Consider the following 20673-nt stretch of genomic DNA (forward strand, 5'->3'; position numbering starts at 1 on the left):
CCACATTCATAACACTTTCTTCTAGTTGATGATGTCAATGGTGAATATCTTTCCCTTGAGGATGACATGACAAAAGCCCCTCCTGATGATGTTAATGAGTTTTTTTGCTTTCTTTCTTATGCTTGAATTGAGTTGATGACATCTTGGAAAGGTGGAGCCGGTTCTTTTTCTTCAAGAATGGTGACTAAGTGGTCATAAGAGGGTGGAAAAGTACAACCACTTTGTCATCTTCACGTACTTCGATGTGGATGTAAGTGAGCTGCGTGACAATGCTCTTAAGTCCTCCCCTTCAGTCATAGTGATCTTGTAAAGTTTTCTTTTGAGACCAACTTTACTTCTTTTGGCCCTAGCTCCGAAATTACTCTCTAGAACATGCCAAGCTTCATGTGCATGCACATAGTTATCATGCAAGGAAGTGATCATAATTCCTTATGCTTGTTCGTCCTAGGCACAATTCTGTGCACTTGCTATGAGTGTCGTTGCTCTAGTGTGCACTCCATTGGTTTCGGTTTGTTGCTTCAGGGCTGTGCTGATAATAGACCATAAACATTTTTTCATTAGGTAATCCCACCAGAAACCCCTCTCCGTTATACTTTTCAATTCCTTTTTCCCGCATTGTGCTAATAAAGGGGTCTTAGCTTAGGAGACTCTCCTAGCCAATGTCTTGCCTCTTTACATAAGCACAAAAATTTAAAATTTATTTGAAATTGTTGTGCTTGGTTGGATTCATTCCATTGCAAGTTTGAGAGAGAGAGAGAGAGAGAGAGAGAGAGATAAATTTCTTCCTTTGTGAAGCTCCTTTTCACCAGGGTGAAGCCCCTCTTCACAAAGAAGTAATGCTCTTATGCCTTGCTTTGATGTGTAGCCAAGCCGACGTGGAGTCCAAAGCTTTGGCTAGGATGATGATCCCTTTTTGAATGCTCGATGAAATTTTAAAAAAAGGGTCTTTGAGTGGCTTGATGAAGCTTTGGAGAGTTTCTTGCGTTGAGTGCGTGGAAGAAGTCCTTTTGAAGCTCAAAGGAGAATTTGAAAGTCTTTTGACCAATTAAATCCCTAAAAAGATTCCTTTAAGTTTGTTGCAGGCTACGAGACGAGCCCCTTATATTTCTTGGGAGGCTTTCAAACCTTAGGGTCTGCTCGCGAGACAAGGGCCTTAGCCACAAAGTGTTTCTTGTTAGCCATTATCAGTGTGAATGGCGCCCTATGTTGCTTGATTGGATTTGATCAAGGACGTGGGATGGCAGGCTTACAAGTGATAGGCAGTGCGGGCAAGTCTCAGGCAAGCGAGCAGTGGCAGGGTCAGCTCGACAATGTAGGGCAGGAACCTTGTGCGAACGCTTTAAAAAGGAATTGAATTATCCCCTAGAAGCCTTGGTTCCCACCACGATGGGGTTGGCTCTTGAAGACCTTTGGGATTGTTTTCTACAAAAGACTCAGTGGGCATTAAATGCCTTGGAGGTATACACATGTTTGGGCTGCTCATCTTGTTGCTGCAGACACAAGCATGCACAAAGAATGAACGAAAATGGCTCACATGAATTTATCAAATTTAACCATACTATTCTTTGATGAGTCTTGGGGTGAGATACACAAGCTCGTTGGAAAGATCTCAAAGAGTACTACACACGCACATAAATCAAATGGTCTAATTGTGTGGATGCGAGCAAATGGGGGCACTTGATGGGAAGGTATAAATATGAAAAAAAATCAAAATTGAAATTATATCTCAAACTAATTATCTCTAATCATTAACTAGGGTAGTGACCATGTAGACGTGCCCAAATCCAATGATAAGAGACAAGTAAGAATGAGTTTAATTATGCAAAATCTTAATAGAGATTAAGGAAAGCTAATCACACAAAAGTATAACAGAAAACCTAACTAGCATATCTTGGTGCTCAGATACCACTAGATGGGAATGGGATCGTGCTAGATGAAAGGTAAACATTGTGCACACAATTGAGTGTGTGTTGGTTAGATTATCACTCAAACGAATTAGGTTCCAAGGTCAATTAACTTGGACTCATAAACACGGTCTTGAGTATTTGCTAAGCCATCACAAGCTCACCATAAACAAGGGAGATGTAATGCAAAATAGAGTTGTATTTATTCATTTATGAGAATGAGCTTTATGTAGCTCTACAACTTGACTGCATTACATGTGGGATAATTTTCCCTCTTCCTACCTTCACTCAGACTTTAGGACAAAACCCACACTCTACACTTGCAAGTTGGATTATGTTATATTAATGCTTTTGCAAATATTTTAGACAATAATCCCTTGTTTATGCAAATTAGAAGTAGAACATTTACTCTCATTTGAGACTTTTGACCGTCTCATGTCTCATGTCCTTGAGAAGTACTATTTATATGACATGGTTGTCTTGAAAAGTTCATACATAATTTAAGTTTTTCATGACAAAATCCAAAATGGGACCTAGTTAATCAAAGTTCATGCTAGATGTTGTTCCAAAATTCATAAATATTCCAGGTTTTAACTTCTAGATTCATTTTGAATCATAGTTCTGTACTTGAACAACAATTTAAGAGCTTTGAAAGTTCACAACTTGCTTTCCTATCACCACTTCAAAACCAATTTTTTTTGGCGTTAACTCACAGTAGGCATGAAAACATGGCTTAGAGGCTAATTTTCTTTCAACTTCTTCAACTGAATAAGGTTTTTTTGGTGAGAAAAACAATTTGAAAAGTAAGATGGACTCCTTTATGTAGCATTCATTTTGACACGGAAAAGAAACTCCTCACCTCATAACCTACCAACATTAAGGGAGGCAAAGAAATTTTGTTGTTAGCTTCACAAAACAAATACAAAATATTGGTACAATAACAGGACCTTAGGACACTCCATTACAGAACTAGCATTTTTAGGGCATCATGAGAACCTATAACATGTTCCCAACAAAATCACAAACATGATTGTAACAATCATGTTGCTCTCTCCCACTGCCTGGTGAGTATCACCAGCCGGTTACAACATGTATCTCTATCATAATGAGTGGCCATCTAGCATGAAGGCGCGTCTCATTCTGGATGATTTCAAAGCATACAACCTATTGCTCTTAGACCAATTTGTGGGATGTGCACTGAAGTTCTACCATTTCTTGGTTTTCCCAGAAATACATTTGTTAGCTAGAGAACATCCAGAACCCGTTGTTCACTGTATGTATACTATGTACAAAAAGTAAGATTTGGAGACGTAGCCTGTCCTGCAGATTTGACCTGATATCAAGGCTTTTCCTAAATGCTTCAAGGGCTCTTGTTCATTAAGCCGCATATCCGAGCAATCTTCTAGGCTGAGGTCTTGTTCAATTTGCTTTCAATGGAATCAAACACACCACATGCACTCCCCAACCACCAACACTTGACGTAATGGTTCCGACATGGATTCACAAAGCCCCGGACCTTCAGAAACTGTCCTATTTATCATTATAGGTGTAGACTCAAAAGGAAAGGGATAAAGCTTGAAAATTTTGGCATTCTCCCAGAGCTCAGAGAGACAGACTGCAATGTGTAGGGTTGTCAACTATAGACTTATACTTCAGGTGGATGCGCACCATCGTTGCGCTGTGTTGCAGCTTGCATTTGAGAGAGACCTACCAATAACAGAATTTTCTAAGCATGGTTCATAAGAGCTTACTACTAATATGAGGGTAGAAGATATACCTGATATAACAGCATTCACAGCCGGGTTGGGAATATGTAAGCCGACAATGCGTTGATTATCTGAGGATGTTTCTAACCACACAACGCGGAGCCTTCTATGGCTGATACGTTCCTGAAAAGTAATGAACACGTGAAATTAATCAATGCTCATAAGCTAATACCATTAAAAATGAACAAAAACTGAAGTACCTGTTTAGAAAGAGCCTTCTCTACTGTGCCCCAGACTGGAAGGATAAGTCCACCTAGGATAAACATTTCTTGAACTCTTCTACCAACTGTACAAGCTGACCCAACTTTGCACTTTGGCCCATGCATACACTGCAGGCAAAGAAAACCATCAACCCATCACCTCAGTATTGTGACGGACCTGAATATAAAGCAAAACAGGCACATATGAATGAAAACAATCTTGTTCTCTCTTCTTTAGGCTTAAATGTGTCTTGTTTGATCTCTGATTAAGAAGTGCTTGCTTGAAATGTGTGCATCTTCTACATCAACTCTGTTATTAGGTTGTGCATTGGATTCAGGGTTAGAATTAGGTAATCTAGACAAGGGAGTTTGCCTTGGAGACTAGCACATTTGCTCTCTAGTTATTTACAGAGGGTGCTACATCCCTCTCTTGATATCTAGATTCAGTGGTGTTGGCTACATGATGAGTGAGAGCATTGGGCATAGAAGGAGATTGAGATAGGCATTGCATTTCCAAGGGGTGCAGAGTTTCTAGGCACCAAACAATGCAAAAAATATGGTTCAAAATATATTCTTGCTACCTATACAAAAAACGTCGAGGGAAACAAATAGTACGGATGGAATGCTCACAGTTGTCTGTTATTTTTTATCATGAGTAACCAATACAAAATATAGTTTAATATTCTATATGCTTTTGTGTAGAAGACAAATAAACCTCTCTCTCTCTCTTTAGAAAGTTCCATGGGGGTGCTTGGTTACCTTTCAAAACCCTTAAAATCCTCTGCCAACATGCATCAAATGTTTATATCTTTTATATCTATACGTTGGCATCCTGATCTTCCTAATTGAATAATTCATATCCTTCTCCCACCATAGGTCTAGAGTTGACTTTCAACTGGTTGCCAACCTGTTGATCCGTTCCTGTTAAGAGGAATTTCCCTCCCCCTGTACAAGCTCTGCCCATGGGAGCAGAGGATCGGGGGAGTAGCAGAATTATTTAGAGAGGAGCTACAACCACTTCTCCACATTGTACAAAGAGATGATTATGCTAGATACATGTGGGTGAGGTTGAGGGCCGACACAGGCCGATTTTTATACATTGCTATATGCTACTTTCGCCTCCAATACATGAGTCTATGCTGGGCCTCAAGGGCAATCACCTTTCTCTATCCTAGACGATGACAAATGGGAGTTTCCCTGGCATGGTGACATCATCCTCCTAGGGGACTTCAATGCCCGGACGGACAATGCTCAGACAGTTTTCTATGACACTTCACAGGAGATGCTTAAAGACCTGGATATAGGAGATTTGGGGCTTGACAGGACATTCACAAGACAGAGAGTCAGCTTACAGATAGTTAGCTTCCATCTTCTATAGGGAAAGACCATTGACAAGCTTTGCTTCGCAATATGGTATCCGCACACCACATTCTCAGCAACTACAGAGCACCTTGGTCTCCCATCCAACTGCAAGGAAGCCGTTCATCACGCTTCCCCCTTTGCAAGTCCACATTGTTGGTGTATGTGAAAACTCTACAATCGAAAGATATACACAGACACATGAAGAGACATAAACAATGTTACCGTTGCTTTGTGGGAACCATAAGTGCACCTCATTGCTGCATGCACATCCGCCTCGATTCTCCTGTTGGTTGCTACTATCAAGGCTCTATCTAGCTTAGGCCATTCCAGACTCTGCAAGGTTGGTGACTGAACCGGAGAAAGATTACCATACCCATTTTGCCTATGTGTGACATAGGTATGGTTATTAAAAAAATGTCCCGTGAGGCAAGCTCAAAGGATGGACAACCATCATAGAGCAACTTGCCAAGGTCAGTGTGGATGGCCTCAAAGGCTCCTCTGAAGGACTCTATTGGCTCCCGCTCTAGTGTGTGTAGCAGTGGCGCATGCTCTCTTGACACTTTCCGTCTTCTTTCAGTCGTAGTAATAGGGAACGGGCGGAACAGGGCCCTCTTGTTCCCGGAACGCGTTCCCAAGCCCGGCGCCTCCTCGAAATGGAAACGGGAACGGAATGCCGTTCCCTTCCCAGGCATAACCGGAACGCGACCCGGAGCGGCAAGCGGAACACGGAACGGCAAATTCGGAACGCCAAAGTTTTAAAAAAAAGACAGTTTGGGATAGGTCTTTTGAACTTTTGTGTGTGTGTGTGTGTGTGGGGGGGGGGGGGGGGGGGGGGGGGGGGGGTAATTTCCATCCTCTCCTATATAAAGAAAGGCTTTACACCCTCTCTCTCAAGCTCTCTACCTCACCCTCTCCCTCAAGGCTCTCTCTCCCTCTCCCTCTCCCTTTCTTTCAAGGCTACCGTTTTGGCCTTTGTTCCCGTTCCGCCACCCCAAGGGCCCCCCGTTCCGGAAACGTCCTGGAGCCCCCCGTTCCCATTCCGTGTAACTATGCAAGTTTCAGTACTGTACAACCTAGGTTTCAGGAGGGAGGACACATACCCGCAATACATTTACACCAGAGACCAACTCTGTTTATACACAGGAGATCTACACTCGTCTATATACAGCAGCGAGCAAGCCAGGACACTCAGTGGAGGAGATCGCCACCATACTGCCTGAGACATTGCATGGTGCAGCAGCAAAGGCATACCCATACGGAGATGCCGTTCTAGGAGCATGCCTCAAAACAGTTGGTATGACGATGAGTGTAGAGAGAGACGAGGGCACAACTTCAAAGGGATCTCCTCCTAGGGGTCATCAACCACAGACAGTCTCCGGTGCCTGGTGAACCAGAAAAAGCAAGCGTTCCTAGCTCAGATGGAGCGAGACTTATACCAGTTGTTCTTGAGTAGAGACTCAAGAGAGGCATGGCGTTCTTTCATGAGCACTCCCCTTCCCTAGTGATTACTTCTCCTGACGTGTGGGGTTAGTATGCAACATCCTTATATATAGTCCCTAGACAGACATCCCTTCCAGATCCCAGTTTAACTAGCCATTTAGGGGTATATTTGGGTCTGTTTGGGGGCAGAGGAGATTTCGTTATACAGAGGAGATATGGAACCATCTATTGGAAGGCACAGTTGGCACAAATGGTACAGGCCTCTTAGTGGAGGAGTGCACCACTCTACTGACTGAGACACTGCATGGGGCTGCATCAGTGGCATACCCACACACTCAGCTGGGCAAGAGACGACATTTTGGGAGCATGCCCCAGAATAGTTGGTATGATGAGGAGTGCAGAGAGATGAGAGCCCAGGTGCAGAGGGATCTCCTTTTAGGAGTCATCACTTACAGACACTCTCCGATTGCTTTCCGAGGCCTTGTGCGACGGAAGAAGCGAGCTTACCTAGCTCAGATGGAGCGAGACTTATATCAGATGTTCTTGAGTAGGGACTCGGGAGAGGCATGGCGACTCTTCCATGAGCACTCCCCTCCCCCAGTGATTACTTGACCTGATGTGTGGGGCCAATATGCGACATCATTATATACGGTCCCTGGACAGGAACCCCTTCCAGACCCTACCAAGCCTTGCCCAAGTACGAGCACTTTCTTTACATCTAAGATGGTACAAAGGGCCATCGACAAGATGAGGACCGGGAAGACATATGATCATGACGGTCTAGTAGCGGAGCACTTTATACATGCCATGGATATGCTGATGGAGGTTCTCGCAGTGTTGTTCAATCGTGCCATGTGTGAGGGATTACCTGAGACTTGGAGGTTGTCTAATATTGTGCCCATCTTCAAGGTTGGTGACCCTACAGAGCCTGGGAACTACGGCACTATTATGGTTGGACACACATTGGCACGGTTGTATGCATCTATTCTAGAGCAACACTTGAGTAATTGGGCAGAGGGCGAGGTGTACGAGCAAAGGGTCATGCCGGCTTCAAGAGGGGTTTCTCCACTCTTGATCATATTCTGACACTCAGGGCCATCATTGAGAAGGGCATAGCACATGGGCGACGGATCTATTGTAGCTTTGTGGATTTTTGCAAAGCATTTGACATGGTACCAAGAGCTCGATTGATGCGCAGACTAAAGGAGATGGGGGTGCCCATAGAGGTGACTTGGGGGATTATGGCTTTGTACAGATCAGTGATGGGACATGTACGCACTCCGGAAGGGGTATCTGATTTAGTTCACTCTACTATTGGAGTGAAACAAGGCTGCCCACTATCTCCTACTCTATTTGGTATGTATGTTGATGAGGTGTCTGACTACATTGACAGAGGGTGAAAGGGGTGCCCAGTTGGCGGGGACGTGGATCCCATTGTTGCTATATACTGATGATATTGTGCTGATATCTGACTCACCAGAAGGTATGCAACGACATTTGGATGCACTACGCAATTTTGTAGAGGATAGTAGATTGTGTGTAAACCTAGGTAAAACCAAGGTTATGGTGTTTAACACCACACCGCAATGGATTAGGAGATCAGTACCTTCTTTCAAATATGGTCAGGAGACTGTGGAGTATACAGATGCATACACTTACCGGGGGGTAGTCTTTACTGGGCCGAGATTTTCTTTGAGAAGAGCAGTAGAGACTAGACTAACTAGAGCTGGTGCGGCTCAAGGAGGAATGGAGAGGATGTGTTCGCAGGTTCAGTTCCAGGAACCTAGAACAAAGTTATGGCTCTTTGATACCTTGGTTGCCTCTACTATGTTATATGGGGTGCAGGTTTGGGGACCTTCTGTAGGCTAGGATGGTTGGAGGCGTATGGAGAAGCCCCTGGTATCTATGATCTCTCGGCTGATTAGAGCCAAGGCTTCCGTACCCCATGATATCATTCGAGCGGAATTAGCTGCCCCCCCCTATGGAGATTGAGGCGCTTACCACGTCAGTCTCCTTTGTACACAGTCTATGTCAGAGTGCTCCACAGGTACAATGATCCCTAGCTCTTGCATTTTTTCTAACTCTGACTTGACCGCCTCCGCATACTTCGGGTTGAGCTTTTAAGCTCGGCCTCTTACAGGCTTAGCCCCTTCAACCAGAGGTATAGTATGGACACCCAATTCTAGTGGGATCCCCTCCAAATCCTTGTAGGACCAAGCAAAAACATCTTTAAAAGAGTGTATGGAAGAGACTACTTGATTGAGTAATGCGGGATGCTCCCATAACCAAGCTGCTAAGAGTACGTGCTGAGGGTTGTCAAGATCTCCCAGGTTGACTTCTCTGACCGGGTCAGGGGGTGTAGCTGGAGAGGGTGCTTCTGAAGATGAGAGGTGAGTTGCCTCCTGGAGCTTTGAGACATCATGTGCAGGTGGTTGATCGATTGGAAACTCCGCATACTCTTCTTGTAACCATCCAGGTAGAAGCTCCTCGAAGGGTAAATCTTCAGACCCTGACATAACAGAATGCTTTTGAAGGGGGTCCGACTTGGGAGATGCTACAGGAAAGGGGGAATCTTTGGCAAGTTCATGCAGAGAAGATTTCTTCCCCCTTCGGTGATGTGTTATAGGTTCCCCGAGACCGAGGGCTTCCATTGGCCGATCATTCGAAGCATGAGAATTTCGTTCTGGCACACTTACTTCTTCGACTGTTGTACTGTCCGCTGTAGGACTTTGGACATTTGTGTCCTCCTCAGAAGTTGGAAGAGAGAGTGTGACCGGCGGCACAAGTGAGTTTTGAATAGAGACCGTGTAGCAAGGCATCGATGTGGTAGCTTCCAACCACTGTAGCAGGTTCTCGTCAGACCCGTTAGGTGCGATGGGTTGCTCAGGGTCGGGGTTGGACTGAACTGACAATGAGTTGTGATGCGCCATTGGATCCATCCCTCCTTCTGTGGGGGAGCAGGAGAGAGAGCCCACTTGCTACTCTATGCAATGAGAGTGAAGGAGAAGGGGAGATTGGCGCAGAAAGAGCACACGCAGAGAAAACGTGAGAGAGAGAGAGAGAGCTCGTTGGGATTTGGGAAAAAAAACCACGCTATTGTTTTTGGGCTTCACATTTGAGTATACGAGTAAGTGACTAGGGGGCATTCACACTTGGGCCCCCTCACTTATAAGTCTTTTTAACTTATAAGTTATAAGTACAAGGCACTTAGGCCTTTATTCCCTAACAACCTCCCACCTAAAGGCAATGTACCTTGGGAGATCAAAGAATCAACTAACTATGATACATCAGCTGATCATGTACTCACTCATCCAACACCCATCATCTGTCGGCAATATGCAAACCGCTCTGCTGGAAGACTCTTGGTCAAAAGATCTGTAGGATTGTCATCTGTGTGCACCTTGACAAGTGTAATGCTCTTGTCATCAAGCACACTCCTGATAAAATGATACTTCACCTCTATGTGCTTTGTATTGGCATGAAAAACAGGATTCCTTGCAAGCATAATAGCACTTTGACTATCACAGTGTAGCACAGGAACCGGTGACTTAATGCCAAGCTCTTCTACCAAACGCATGAGCCACAAAGCTTCTTTGCATGCCTCAGTGGCAGCCACATACTCAGCCTCAGTGGTAGACAAAGCAACACATTTTTGCAGTCTAGAAATCCAAGAAACTGCACCTCCTGTGAATGTAAACACATATCCAGAGGTAGACTTCCTGCAATCTGGATGTCCAGCAAAATCTGCATCTGTAAAGCCATGCACAGATGTCTCACTCTTCCCAAAACAAATGCACAAGTCTTTAGTGCCTTTCAAGTATCTCAAGATACACTTTACTGCTTCCCAATGCTTTTTGCCAGGATTGCTCATGTACCTGCTTACAACTCCCACCGCAAATGCAATGTCCGGACGTGTAGCAACCATAGCATACATCAAACTGCCAACTGCTGATGCATAAGGAATCTTGGCCATTTCAGCCCGCATATCATCTGTGTTTGGGCAGTCATGTGCAGTCAGTTTTACATATGGAGGCAGCGGAGTACCAAGTGCCTTTCCCCCATCCATATGAAAACAATGTAGCACCTTATTAACATAATCTCGTTGAGATAGATACAGACGCCTGTTAGGTCTATCTCGAGAGATACGCATGCCCAAAATATGATTAGCATCACCAAGATCCTTCATGTCAAAGCGATTCTTGAAGCTTTGCTGTAATGCATCCAACTCCGTGACATTTTTACCCGCAATAAGCATGTCATCAACATACAAAATCAGCAATAGAAGAGATCCATCACTTGCCGTTTTGATATACAAACAGTGATCAGAATTACTTCTTTTGTATCCTTGAGACCTCATGAATGTATCAAACTTGTGATACCATGCACGGGGAGACTGTTTCAAACCATACAAGCTCTTCAAGAGTCTACATACTTTCTTCTCTTGCCCCTTTGACACAAAACCTTCTGGCTGCATCATATAGATCATCTCAAGCAAATCGCCATGCAAAAACGCTGTTTTGACATCCATTTGCTTTAACTCCATATCTTCAGAAGCAACCAGGCCTAAAACAAGACGTAATGTGGCAAGCTTTACAACAGGAGAAAAAATCTCATCAAAATCAACACCATGCTTTTGCTTGTACCCTTTAGCAACCAAACGTGCCTTGTACTTTGAAGAAGCATCAGATGTGACCTTGGTCTTGTAAACCCATTTACATGGCAGAGCCTTATGCCCTTTAGGCAAATCAACCAAGTCCCATGTATGGTTTTTCTCCAAAGACTGCATTTCCGAAACCATTGCTTTGAACCATTTCTTATTGTCTTCCCGTTGCATAGCCTCTTTATAGCAAGACGGCTCACCACAATCAGTAAGCATGACATAGTCCAAAGACGGTTCATATCTATCGGGGGGCCTTGTCACCCGAGTAGACCTACGCACCCAATGATCCATAACAGGTGGATTTTCAGCCTGTAAACCATCAAAAACAGCAGGCTGTTCAGCCGGTTGCATCGCAACAACGGGCGGTCTAGGAGCATCAACCTGTTCCCCTACCTGTGGTGCATCAATGGCAACTTGTTGGGGCTGATTTTCAGCAGCTAATGGCTGATTTTCAGCACCATTTTCAGCATGTAAAGGCTGCTGAACATTGGGCCTTCTTGGCTGTCCATATGTAACATCTTCACGAAAAACAACCCGGCGCACTTCCTCGACCTTTGTGGGCTGTTTGTGCATGCAATTCTCATTGAAGATGACATCATTGCTGCGTATGATTTTCCCTAATGCGGGATCCCATAATCTATACCCCATTTCACCATCCTCACCATATCCTAGGAAAATGCATTTATGAGACTTTGGTTCTAGTTTGGTGCGCAGTTCACTCCGGATGTGAACATAGGCCTCACAACTAAACACTCTTAAATGTGCATATGAGGGTGGCTTGCCAGACCACACCTCCTCAAGCACTTTTCCACCCAAAGCTTTGCTAGGTGAGCGATTAATCAAGTGAATAGCTGTTTGCACAGCTTCTGCCCAAAAACCATGAGGTAATGCAGCATGTGACAGCATACTCCGAACTTTCTCCTGGATAGTCCGGTTCAACCTCTCTGCAACTCCATTCTGAGAGGGATTAAAAGGAGCCGTGGGCTCTCTTTTAATACCTTTAGTAGCACAAAAGTCAATAAATGCTTTTGATACATACTCCCCCCCATTGTCTGAGCGCAAAGACCTAAGCTTCTTGTCTGTTTGATTCTCAACAAACGCAAGAAACTTCTTGAAAGTATCCAAAACATCGCTTTTAGCACGTATTGGATACACCCACACCTTACGTGTAGCATCATCGATAAACGAGACAAAATATTTCTTTCCCCCTAAGGACAACTGTGGCATTTCACATACATCGGAATGCACTAAGTCTAACCTGTCAGACTTCAAAGAAAAAGACCTTTTGTGCGGTGTTTGACTGTGCTTACCATAAATACAGTGCTCACAATGAGAAAAATCAGCATACCTCAAACACGGCAGATAACCACAACGAGACAGAGTTTCCATTCCTCTTTTACTCATGTGTCCCAACCGGCCATGCCACAAAGAAACACTTGGCTGCTCGGTTACGGCGACAACATGGTCACGCACACTAGATACATGCAAAGGATACAAAGTGTCCGATTTACAACCCTTGGCTACAATCCGGGCCCCTTTACAAATTTTCCACTTGCTATCACCAAAAGTGGTGTGATAGCCTGCATCATCTAGCTGCCCTGTACTAATCAAACTCTTCTTGAGTTGTGGCACATGGCGCACTTTGTGCAAAACAAAAGTCATACCATCAGCAAAGGAAAACTGGACACTGCCAATACCTGCAATGTCACATGCATAGTTGTCTCCCAAATAAACAGTGCCCTGCACCTCACCTGAGTACTGTGTAAACCAATCCCTATGAGGTGTTACATGAAAGGAGGCACCTGAATCAAGAATCCAAGTATGCATGTCCACATCAGAACCCATAGCAAGGGTATGTGCATCCATAGAAGAGGCATTGAGTACATCAGTGCTGCTGTCACTGTCACAACTACTAGCAACATTGATTTCCTCAATCAACACAGTGCTCTTCTTGGCATTTCCCTTGTCCTTTGCATCAGTTTCAGCACCCTTGTTCTTCTCTTTCTTCCACTCATAGCATTCCCGTTTATAATGCCCTTTCTTTCCACAATGATGACACACAACATCTTTCCTACGAGATTTGCTGCGTGCCCTGTCCTTACTGTCAGATTTCTCCCTCTGTTGAGACCTGCCTCTCAAGTGCAATGCATTAGAAGACCCACCTGTGGTGTTCTTTCTGTTCATCTCTTCCATCAAGAGAGAACTCTCTACATCTGCATACTTAAGTGACGCACTTGAGTTACTAAGAGCTGTCCGGAATACATCCCAACTCTCGGGCAATGTGCATAGCAGAAAAGTAGCTTTGAACTCCTCATCAATCGTGAATTTCAACTCTGTCAGTTGGCTGAAAATAGAATTGAATTCATTGAGGTGCACTGACATGTGCGTGCCCTCCTTCATACGGAGATCCATAAGCTTCTTAAGCCAATACACTTTACTGGCAGCACTCTGCTGTGCATACAACTCGTCTAAACGCTTCCACATGCCCCATGCTGTCTGCTCATTCTCTACATTGAAGAGTAAATTGTCAGACACCGAAAGCATGATCGTGGAGCGAGCCAACTCGTCCACTTCTTCCCATTCTTCAATCTCCATATCGACCGGTTTCACACCCTGTAACTTAATACGTTTCGCCTATTTCTTCTGCAACATCACATTATAACATTGCTTCTTCCATATAGCAAAGTTATGGGCACCTTCAAGCTTGCGAATGTGCAGCAAATTGCCACTTTCACTGCTAGAAGCCATTCTGAGTGATTGCAAACACTGAAACCCTGTTTTGCCGACCTAAACACGCCCAAATGTGCGCAATCGGGCAAAAAACAGCTTGCTGTTACAGAAAAACAGCGAGCAAATTTCACGCAAAATCACCCCAAAACGGCGTACATTCACTGCCAAACCCTTACCAAAGGTTTCCACAAGGTGTTTACATCATTTGCTTGCTGAAATTCCCTGTTTTAGGGCAAAAATCAGACCTGTAAACACCTGTTTTGCTGAATTTTCAAAACCTCGTTGGTGGAAACACCTGTAAGATTGACCTGTGAGACTTGCCCTAATGAAATTGCATCAAATTGACCCCGAAATTGGTCAATTTCAGCAGAAATAGGCTGCTGTTCGCCAGTTTTTGAAACCTTAATTTTGGGGAAACTGTCACCGGAGGTCGATTCTACATGGTGAGAGGATCCCTTCGCGACGGAGTTGATCGAAAACGGTTGAATATCCTTCCCGCAGCGAGCAAGAACAGAATTCTGATCTGTGTTGCGAAGATGGCTCTCTTGGAAACCCTAAATCTCTGATACCATGTGTGGGGGAGCAGGAGAGAGAGCCCACTTGCTACTCTATGCAATGAGAGTGAAGGAGAAGGGGAGATTGGCGTAGAAAGAGCACACGCAGAGAAAACGTGAGAGAGAGAGAGAGCTCGTTGGGATTTGGGAAAAAAAACCACGCTATTGTTTTTGGGCTTCACATTTGAGTATATGAGTAAGTGACTAGGGGGCCATTCACACTTGGGCCCCCTCACTTATAAGTCTTTTTAACTTATAAGTTATAAGTACAAGGCACTTAGGCCTTTATTCCCTAACACCTTCAAGCCGAATTTGTTGCATATGGGAGCCGGGAGTATGTATCCACATGGCGTCGTTTCCCCAATCATGAAGTGCCTTAGTATGCCGCAACCATGATCTACCAATCAGCAAAGGGAATCCTCCCTCCACCTGAGGAAGACTGACCACCACAAAATCCAAGCTAAATGTGAAGTCTTGTATCTTCAAAGGCACCTTCTCTACTATGCCCAGAGGGTAGACTGTCCTCTGGTTTGCCAATGTAACAGTGAATGGAGCAGGGCGGGTAGGCTGCAGACCTAAGGCTAACATGGTAAATTCGGGCATTAGGTTGATTCCAAACCCACCATCCACTATGACGCCTGAGAATTGATGCCCAAGAATAGATACAGTACTTTTATAATCGGTGAGGGGAGCAGCTGGATATGAAATCATGTAGGACTCCAAGGGCTGCACAGGTAGGTGCCCGCCACTAGGCCCTGTACAAGGGTACAAAGACTGAATTATTGAGAGGGTGTCACTTCTAAGGGTTGCATCTAGCCGGAGCATCTCATAAAGAGACACTTGCTGAAAGGTGTTCTTCACGATAGATTCCGCTGTGGGCGTAGCTCCTACAATCTGGGCCTCCTTGGAAACTTTGACCTGTTGCAAGTCAGCCACTGCTGCCAGGAAGGCTCCATCAATGTCCGAAAGCATAGCCTTAGTCTCCTGCTGAGACTGAAGCTCTTCTAGTTCTCTTGATTTGATCCAAAGCCTCAAGGTGCGATGGTTTCTCTTGTCTCAGAGAGATTGACTTCTCTTCTTGGAGAGCGCGTTGTAGCTTGAGGGCTTAGAGTTCCCTGCGCAAGGAAGTCAATGGATCAGCAGGACTACCTTCCGAGAACACAGAGGGAGTATCTATGTGAGGAGAGTTGTTGAACAGCTTCCTAGCCCCCTCTATCCTAGTAGCGGCTGCAATGAATTCCTCGAGTGTGGAGTGGGGTCGGAGGCTCTCTCGGAGTTTTTGCTGAGAGGTTTTGGGGAGCGTCTTCTCCACCCACTTCGTAACCATGAATTCACCGGGTTGCTGGGGAAGCTTAGCAACCAGAGACTTGGTTTTGGTCATAAGCTCTGCAAAAGTCTCCTCTGGCTGGAGCACCATGTTGGCCAACTCATCCAACACTTTCTCTTGGTAGTCACCCAGCCTGAAAGCTGCACAGAACTGTTGCCTTAAGTCTGCCCAAGTTGCAAAATGATTCTCTGCAAACTGGCTGTACCATTTGTCTGCTAAGCCGTCCAAGGTGGTTGGCAAAAGTACCAGATAAGCATCTTCTCTGTTTAGACCACGTCCTCTACAGAGAGATACGAACCTCCGTGCATGGTCGTCAGCATCTTCCGAAGAGAGTCTTTTGAAGGTAGGGAACTTGATGTTTACCTTGGCCAACACACTAGCCAACGCCTCCATGGCCCCTTGTTGAGCCTGTTGCTCAATAGCCTGCTGTAGCAGAATAGGAGAGAGCTTTGCTGGAGAAGGTGATCTGGAAGATGTGGAACCGGATGAAGGAATGGGGGATGTCGTATGTGGAGGTATGGGTGATGAGGTTAATGGACTTCTACTAGATACCACAGGTCGCCTTCGGTTATAGTGCTTCAGAGGACTCAGTAGTGCGCTTTGACGCTCAACTGACCGCCTTGTATGTGTCATGCAGTGACCACCAATCCAACCAAGCTTTGGGCAAGAAGACTCTAACTGTAGGCTGAACAACACAGGTCTAAAATAGGACAAGTGAGGACCAGTGACTAGACCACCTGGTTCAGGACCAGTGACTAGACCACCTAGCTGGCAGGACGAGGAGGACTGGACCAGGGCGAGGACTAGACCAAGACGAGGGACGAGGACTAGGGCTAGGACTGGTTGGACCAGGGCGAGAGAGGACCAGACCAGCAGACTATCTACACAGTGCAAGCAAGTGTGCGGAGCTAGGTAACAACCAATTATCTTCACGATTTGTATCTCCACAAGAGTGAGACTTCCTTTGAGGTCCTGCCGTGATCGCCAAAATGGGAGCACCTGTAGCGCGGATAATGTGTCGTGCTCTCTATAGTGGGTGGTCCTCAGTGCAATATGCGTGACAATCTCACTCAAAAAGACTGAATCTCCCTCAAACAAACTGAACAGAAAGGAAACAATAGACGTCAACAGAGCTCACAAAGACACAACAGCAGACCAGAACATATGACTCGACTATCTCAAAGACTGATACAGACTCTGGCGTGGCAGCACACTCAGCTCCAGCCCAAGACTCACAGGTACAATGGGGGTGTCGAGGCTCAGATGTGTCGGGATGGTGAAGACGTGCTCTGTGTATAGACTCACTCCCTCTAGACGACTACGTACTGGATAATGCCACTGGCCCAAAACGACTACTCATATGTACAATCATCAAGAGCCACCAGCGGCTCATAAAGAACATCATCTAAGTCTATCCCCACTGGGTGGCGGTGGTGACCTGGCCACGATGTCCACTAGACCACCCTATCCTTGCCACATGTCTCTGCCCAACGAGTCCGTCTAGTGTGAACCGACCAGACCAAAGACCAACTGACCAAAGCCCCAACTGTAAACTAACTGTCCTGTGAAAGTGACACTGTAGCCTGCTACAATTCCGCTATTGTTATATACTGAAATATTGTGTTGATCTCCGACTCTCTGGAGGGGATGCAACGTCACTTGGATGCTTTGCATAGGTTTGCCCATGAGAGTGGCTTGTCTGTCAACCTTGGAAAAACCAAGGTCATGGTATTTAATACCACCCCACAGTGGATCGGGACGTCAACGCCCGTATTCACATATGGCCAGGAGACGTTGGAATATACAGATGCTTACACTTATCTTGGAGTGGTTTTTAGCGGACGAGCATTTTCTTTGAGGAGAGCAGCAGAGACTAGATTGACCAAAGCCCATTCGGCATTTGGGAGATTGGAGAGGATGTGTTCATAGGTTCAGTTTCAGGAGCCTCGGACGAAGCTCTGGCTCTTTGACACTTTGGTGGCTTCTGTTTTGCTCTATGGAGCTGAGATTTGGGGGACTTCATTGGATCATCATGGGAGAGCAGGTCGTACTGATGGATGGGGGGACATGGAGAAGCCTCTGGTCTCTATGATCTCGCGGCTCATTAGAGCCAAGGCTTCAGTACCATGTGCCATTTCTTGAGGAAGAGGCCTACTCTCAAAAAGACAGGTATTTTCCTTGGTGATGACCTGACTCTCTCACAGCTCGCACATATGAGAGAGGTAATGCCAGAGATTACAGCGGCAAGGGAGAAGGGAAAGATGGCCTTCTATAGAGATGGACGGACGGGTGGTGATTTTAGAGCGGCGCACTGCATGACGGTGCGAGACATATGGGACCTGGAATTGTAATGGGTCTATGAGGTTGGACGTGGGTGCATTTGGGGACAGTTTCAAAGACAAGGATATTGTATTCTTCTCAGAGACTTATCAGGCCCCTGGACAGGTGATGCCACATGTGGTGGGATACAGATGGGAGACAGCTCACAGGACAAATGCGAGATCTGAGCATGGGAGTAGAGGTTCAGGAGGAGTAGCAGTGTATTCAGAGAGGAACTACAACCATTACTGCATATTGTACGAAGAGATGATCATGCTAGATATATGTGGGTAAGACTGAGAGCTGCCACAGGTCGATTCCTATATATTGCCATATGTTACTTTCCTCCCAGTACATCAGTGTATGCTGTATCCAGAGGGCAGTCGCCTTTGTCTATACCAGATGATGACATATGGGAGTTTTCTAGGGATGGTGATATCATTCTCCTAGGGGACTTCAATGCCCGAACGGGCAACTCGCAGACAATCTTCTACGACACTTCAGATGAGATGCTTAGAGAGCTGGATGTGGGTGAGTTGAGACTTGACAGATTCTCAGATGATAGAGAGTAGACGCAATATGGGAGATACCTCATGGAAATGATGACTACACATGGATTAGCTATACTTAATGGCTTACATCGATTTCCTGGAGCAGCCGGTTTCACATGCTTTCCACACAGACATGGGGCCAGTACATTGGATTATGTTATGACACAACCGAGCTTTATCCCCTACATTTAGGATCTCACAGTGGGAGCCAGGCCAGTGGGCATAGCAGTAGATCATGCTCTCTTGACACTGTCCGTCAAATTTCAATATAGTACAACCCAGACATCAAGAGGCAAGTCACACACCCGCTATACATTTACTCCAGAGACTGATTTCGTTTATACAGAGGAGATTTGGGACCGTCTATTGGAAGGCACAACTGGTACAAACGATACAGGCCTCTCAGTGGAGGAGTGTACCACTCTACTGACTGAGACACTACATGGGGCTGCATCAGTGGAATAGCCACACACTCAAACCGGCAAGAGACGACATTCTGGGAGCGAGCCCTAGAATAGTTGGTATGATGATGAATGCAGAGAGATGAGAGCCCAGCTTCAGAGGGATCTTCTTTTAGCAGTCATCACTTACAGACAGTCTCGGATTGCTTTCCGACGCTTTGTGCGACGGAAGAAGCGAGCTTTCCTAGCTCAGATGGAACGAGACTTATATCAGATGTTCTTGAGTAGAGACTCAGGAGAGGCATGGCGACTCTTCCATGAGCACTCCCCTCCCCCAGTGATTACTTCACCTGATGTGTGGGACCAATATGCGACATCATTATATACGGTTCCTGGACACGAACCCCGTCCAGACCCTACCAAGCCTTGCCCAGCTACGAGCACTTTCTTTACACCTGAGATGGTACAAAGGGCCATCGACAGGTTGAGGACCGGGAAGCCTTATGATCATGACGGTCTAGTAGCGGAGCACTTTATACATGCCAGGGATATGCTGATGGAGGTTCTCGCAGTGTTGTTCAATCGTGCCATGTGTGAGGGATTACCTGAGACTTGGAGGTTGTCTAATATTGTGCCCATCTTCAAGGCTGGGGACCCTAGAGAGCCTGGGAACTACCGCACTATTATGGTTGGACACACATTGGCACGGTTGTATGCATCTATTCTGGAGAACCACCTGAGTAATTGGGCAGAGGGCGAGGGTGTATGAGCAAAGGGTCATGCCGGCTTCAGGAGGGGTTTCTCCACTCTTGATCATATTCTGACACTGATGGCCATCATTGAGGAGGGCAGATCACATGGGAGACGGATCTATTGTAGCTTTGTGGATTTTCGCAAAGGATTTGACATGGTAACAAGAGCTCGATTGATGCACAGACTGCAGGAGATGGGGGTGCCGATAGAGGTGATTTGGGGGATTATGGCTTTGTACAGATTAGTGGTAGGACATGTGCGCACTCCCGAAGGGGTATCTGATTTAGTTCACTCTACTATTGGAGTGAAACAGGGCTGCCCATTGTCTCCTACTCTATTTGGTATGTATGTTGATGAGGTGTCTGAGTAGAGAAGGTGACAGGGATGCCCAACTGGCAGGGACGTGGATCCCATTGTTGCTATATGTTGATGATATTGTGCTGATATCTGACTCACCAGAAGGTATGCAACGACATTTGGATGCACTACGCAGTTTTGCAGAGGATAGTGGACTGTGTGTAAACCTAGGTAAAACCAAGGTTATGGTGTTTAACACCACACCGCAATGGATTAGGAGATCAATACCTACTTTCAAATATGGTCAGGAGATTGTGGAGTATACAAATGCATACACTTACTTGGGGGTAGTCTTTACTGGGCCGAGATTTTCTTTGAGAAGAGCAGCAGAGACTAGACTAACTAGAGC

General features: G+C 45.6%; 1 protein-coding gene across 2 annotated transcripts in view; it reads right to left on the reverse strand.

Annotated features, from left to right (window-relative positions):
• Positions 1-2780: 2780 nt before the first annotated feature.
• EMB1135 (RING/FYVE/PHD zinc finger superfamily protein) overlaps positions 2781-20673 on the reverse strand; it is a 240192-nt gene continuing 222299 nt past the window's right edge. For both annotated transcript variants that reach the window (XM_086486114.1, XM_086486118.1), the window contains 3 exons: positions 3871-3999; positions 3682-3793; positions 2781-3611 (listed from right to left, as the gene is read on the reverse strand). In XM_086486114.1, the coding sequence (XP_086342240.1) occupies positions 3550-3611; positions 3682-3793; positions 3871-3999 (303 nt within the window). In that variant the 3' untranslated portion in view covers positions 2781-3549. The remainder of the gene's footprint in view (positions 3612-3681; positions 3794-3870; positions 4000-20673) is intronic.

The sequence above is a fragment of the Adiantum capillus-veneris genome, chromosome 2 (genome assembly GCF_014529385.1).
Source record: "Adiantum capillus-veneris isolate H3 chromosome 2, ASM1452938v2, whole genome shotgun sequence".
NCBI classification, from domain to species: domain Eukaryota; kingdom Viridiplantae; phylum Streptophyta; class Polypodiopsida; order Polypodiales; family Pteridaceae; genus Adiantum; species Adiantum capillus-veneris.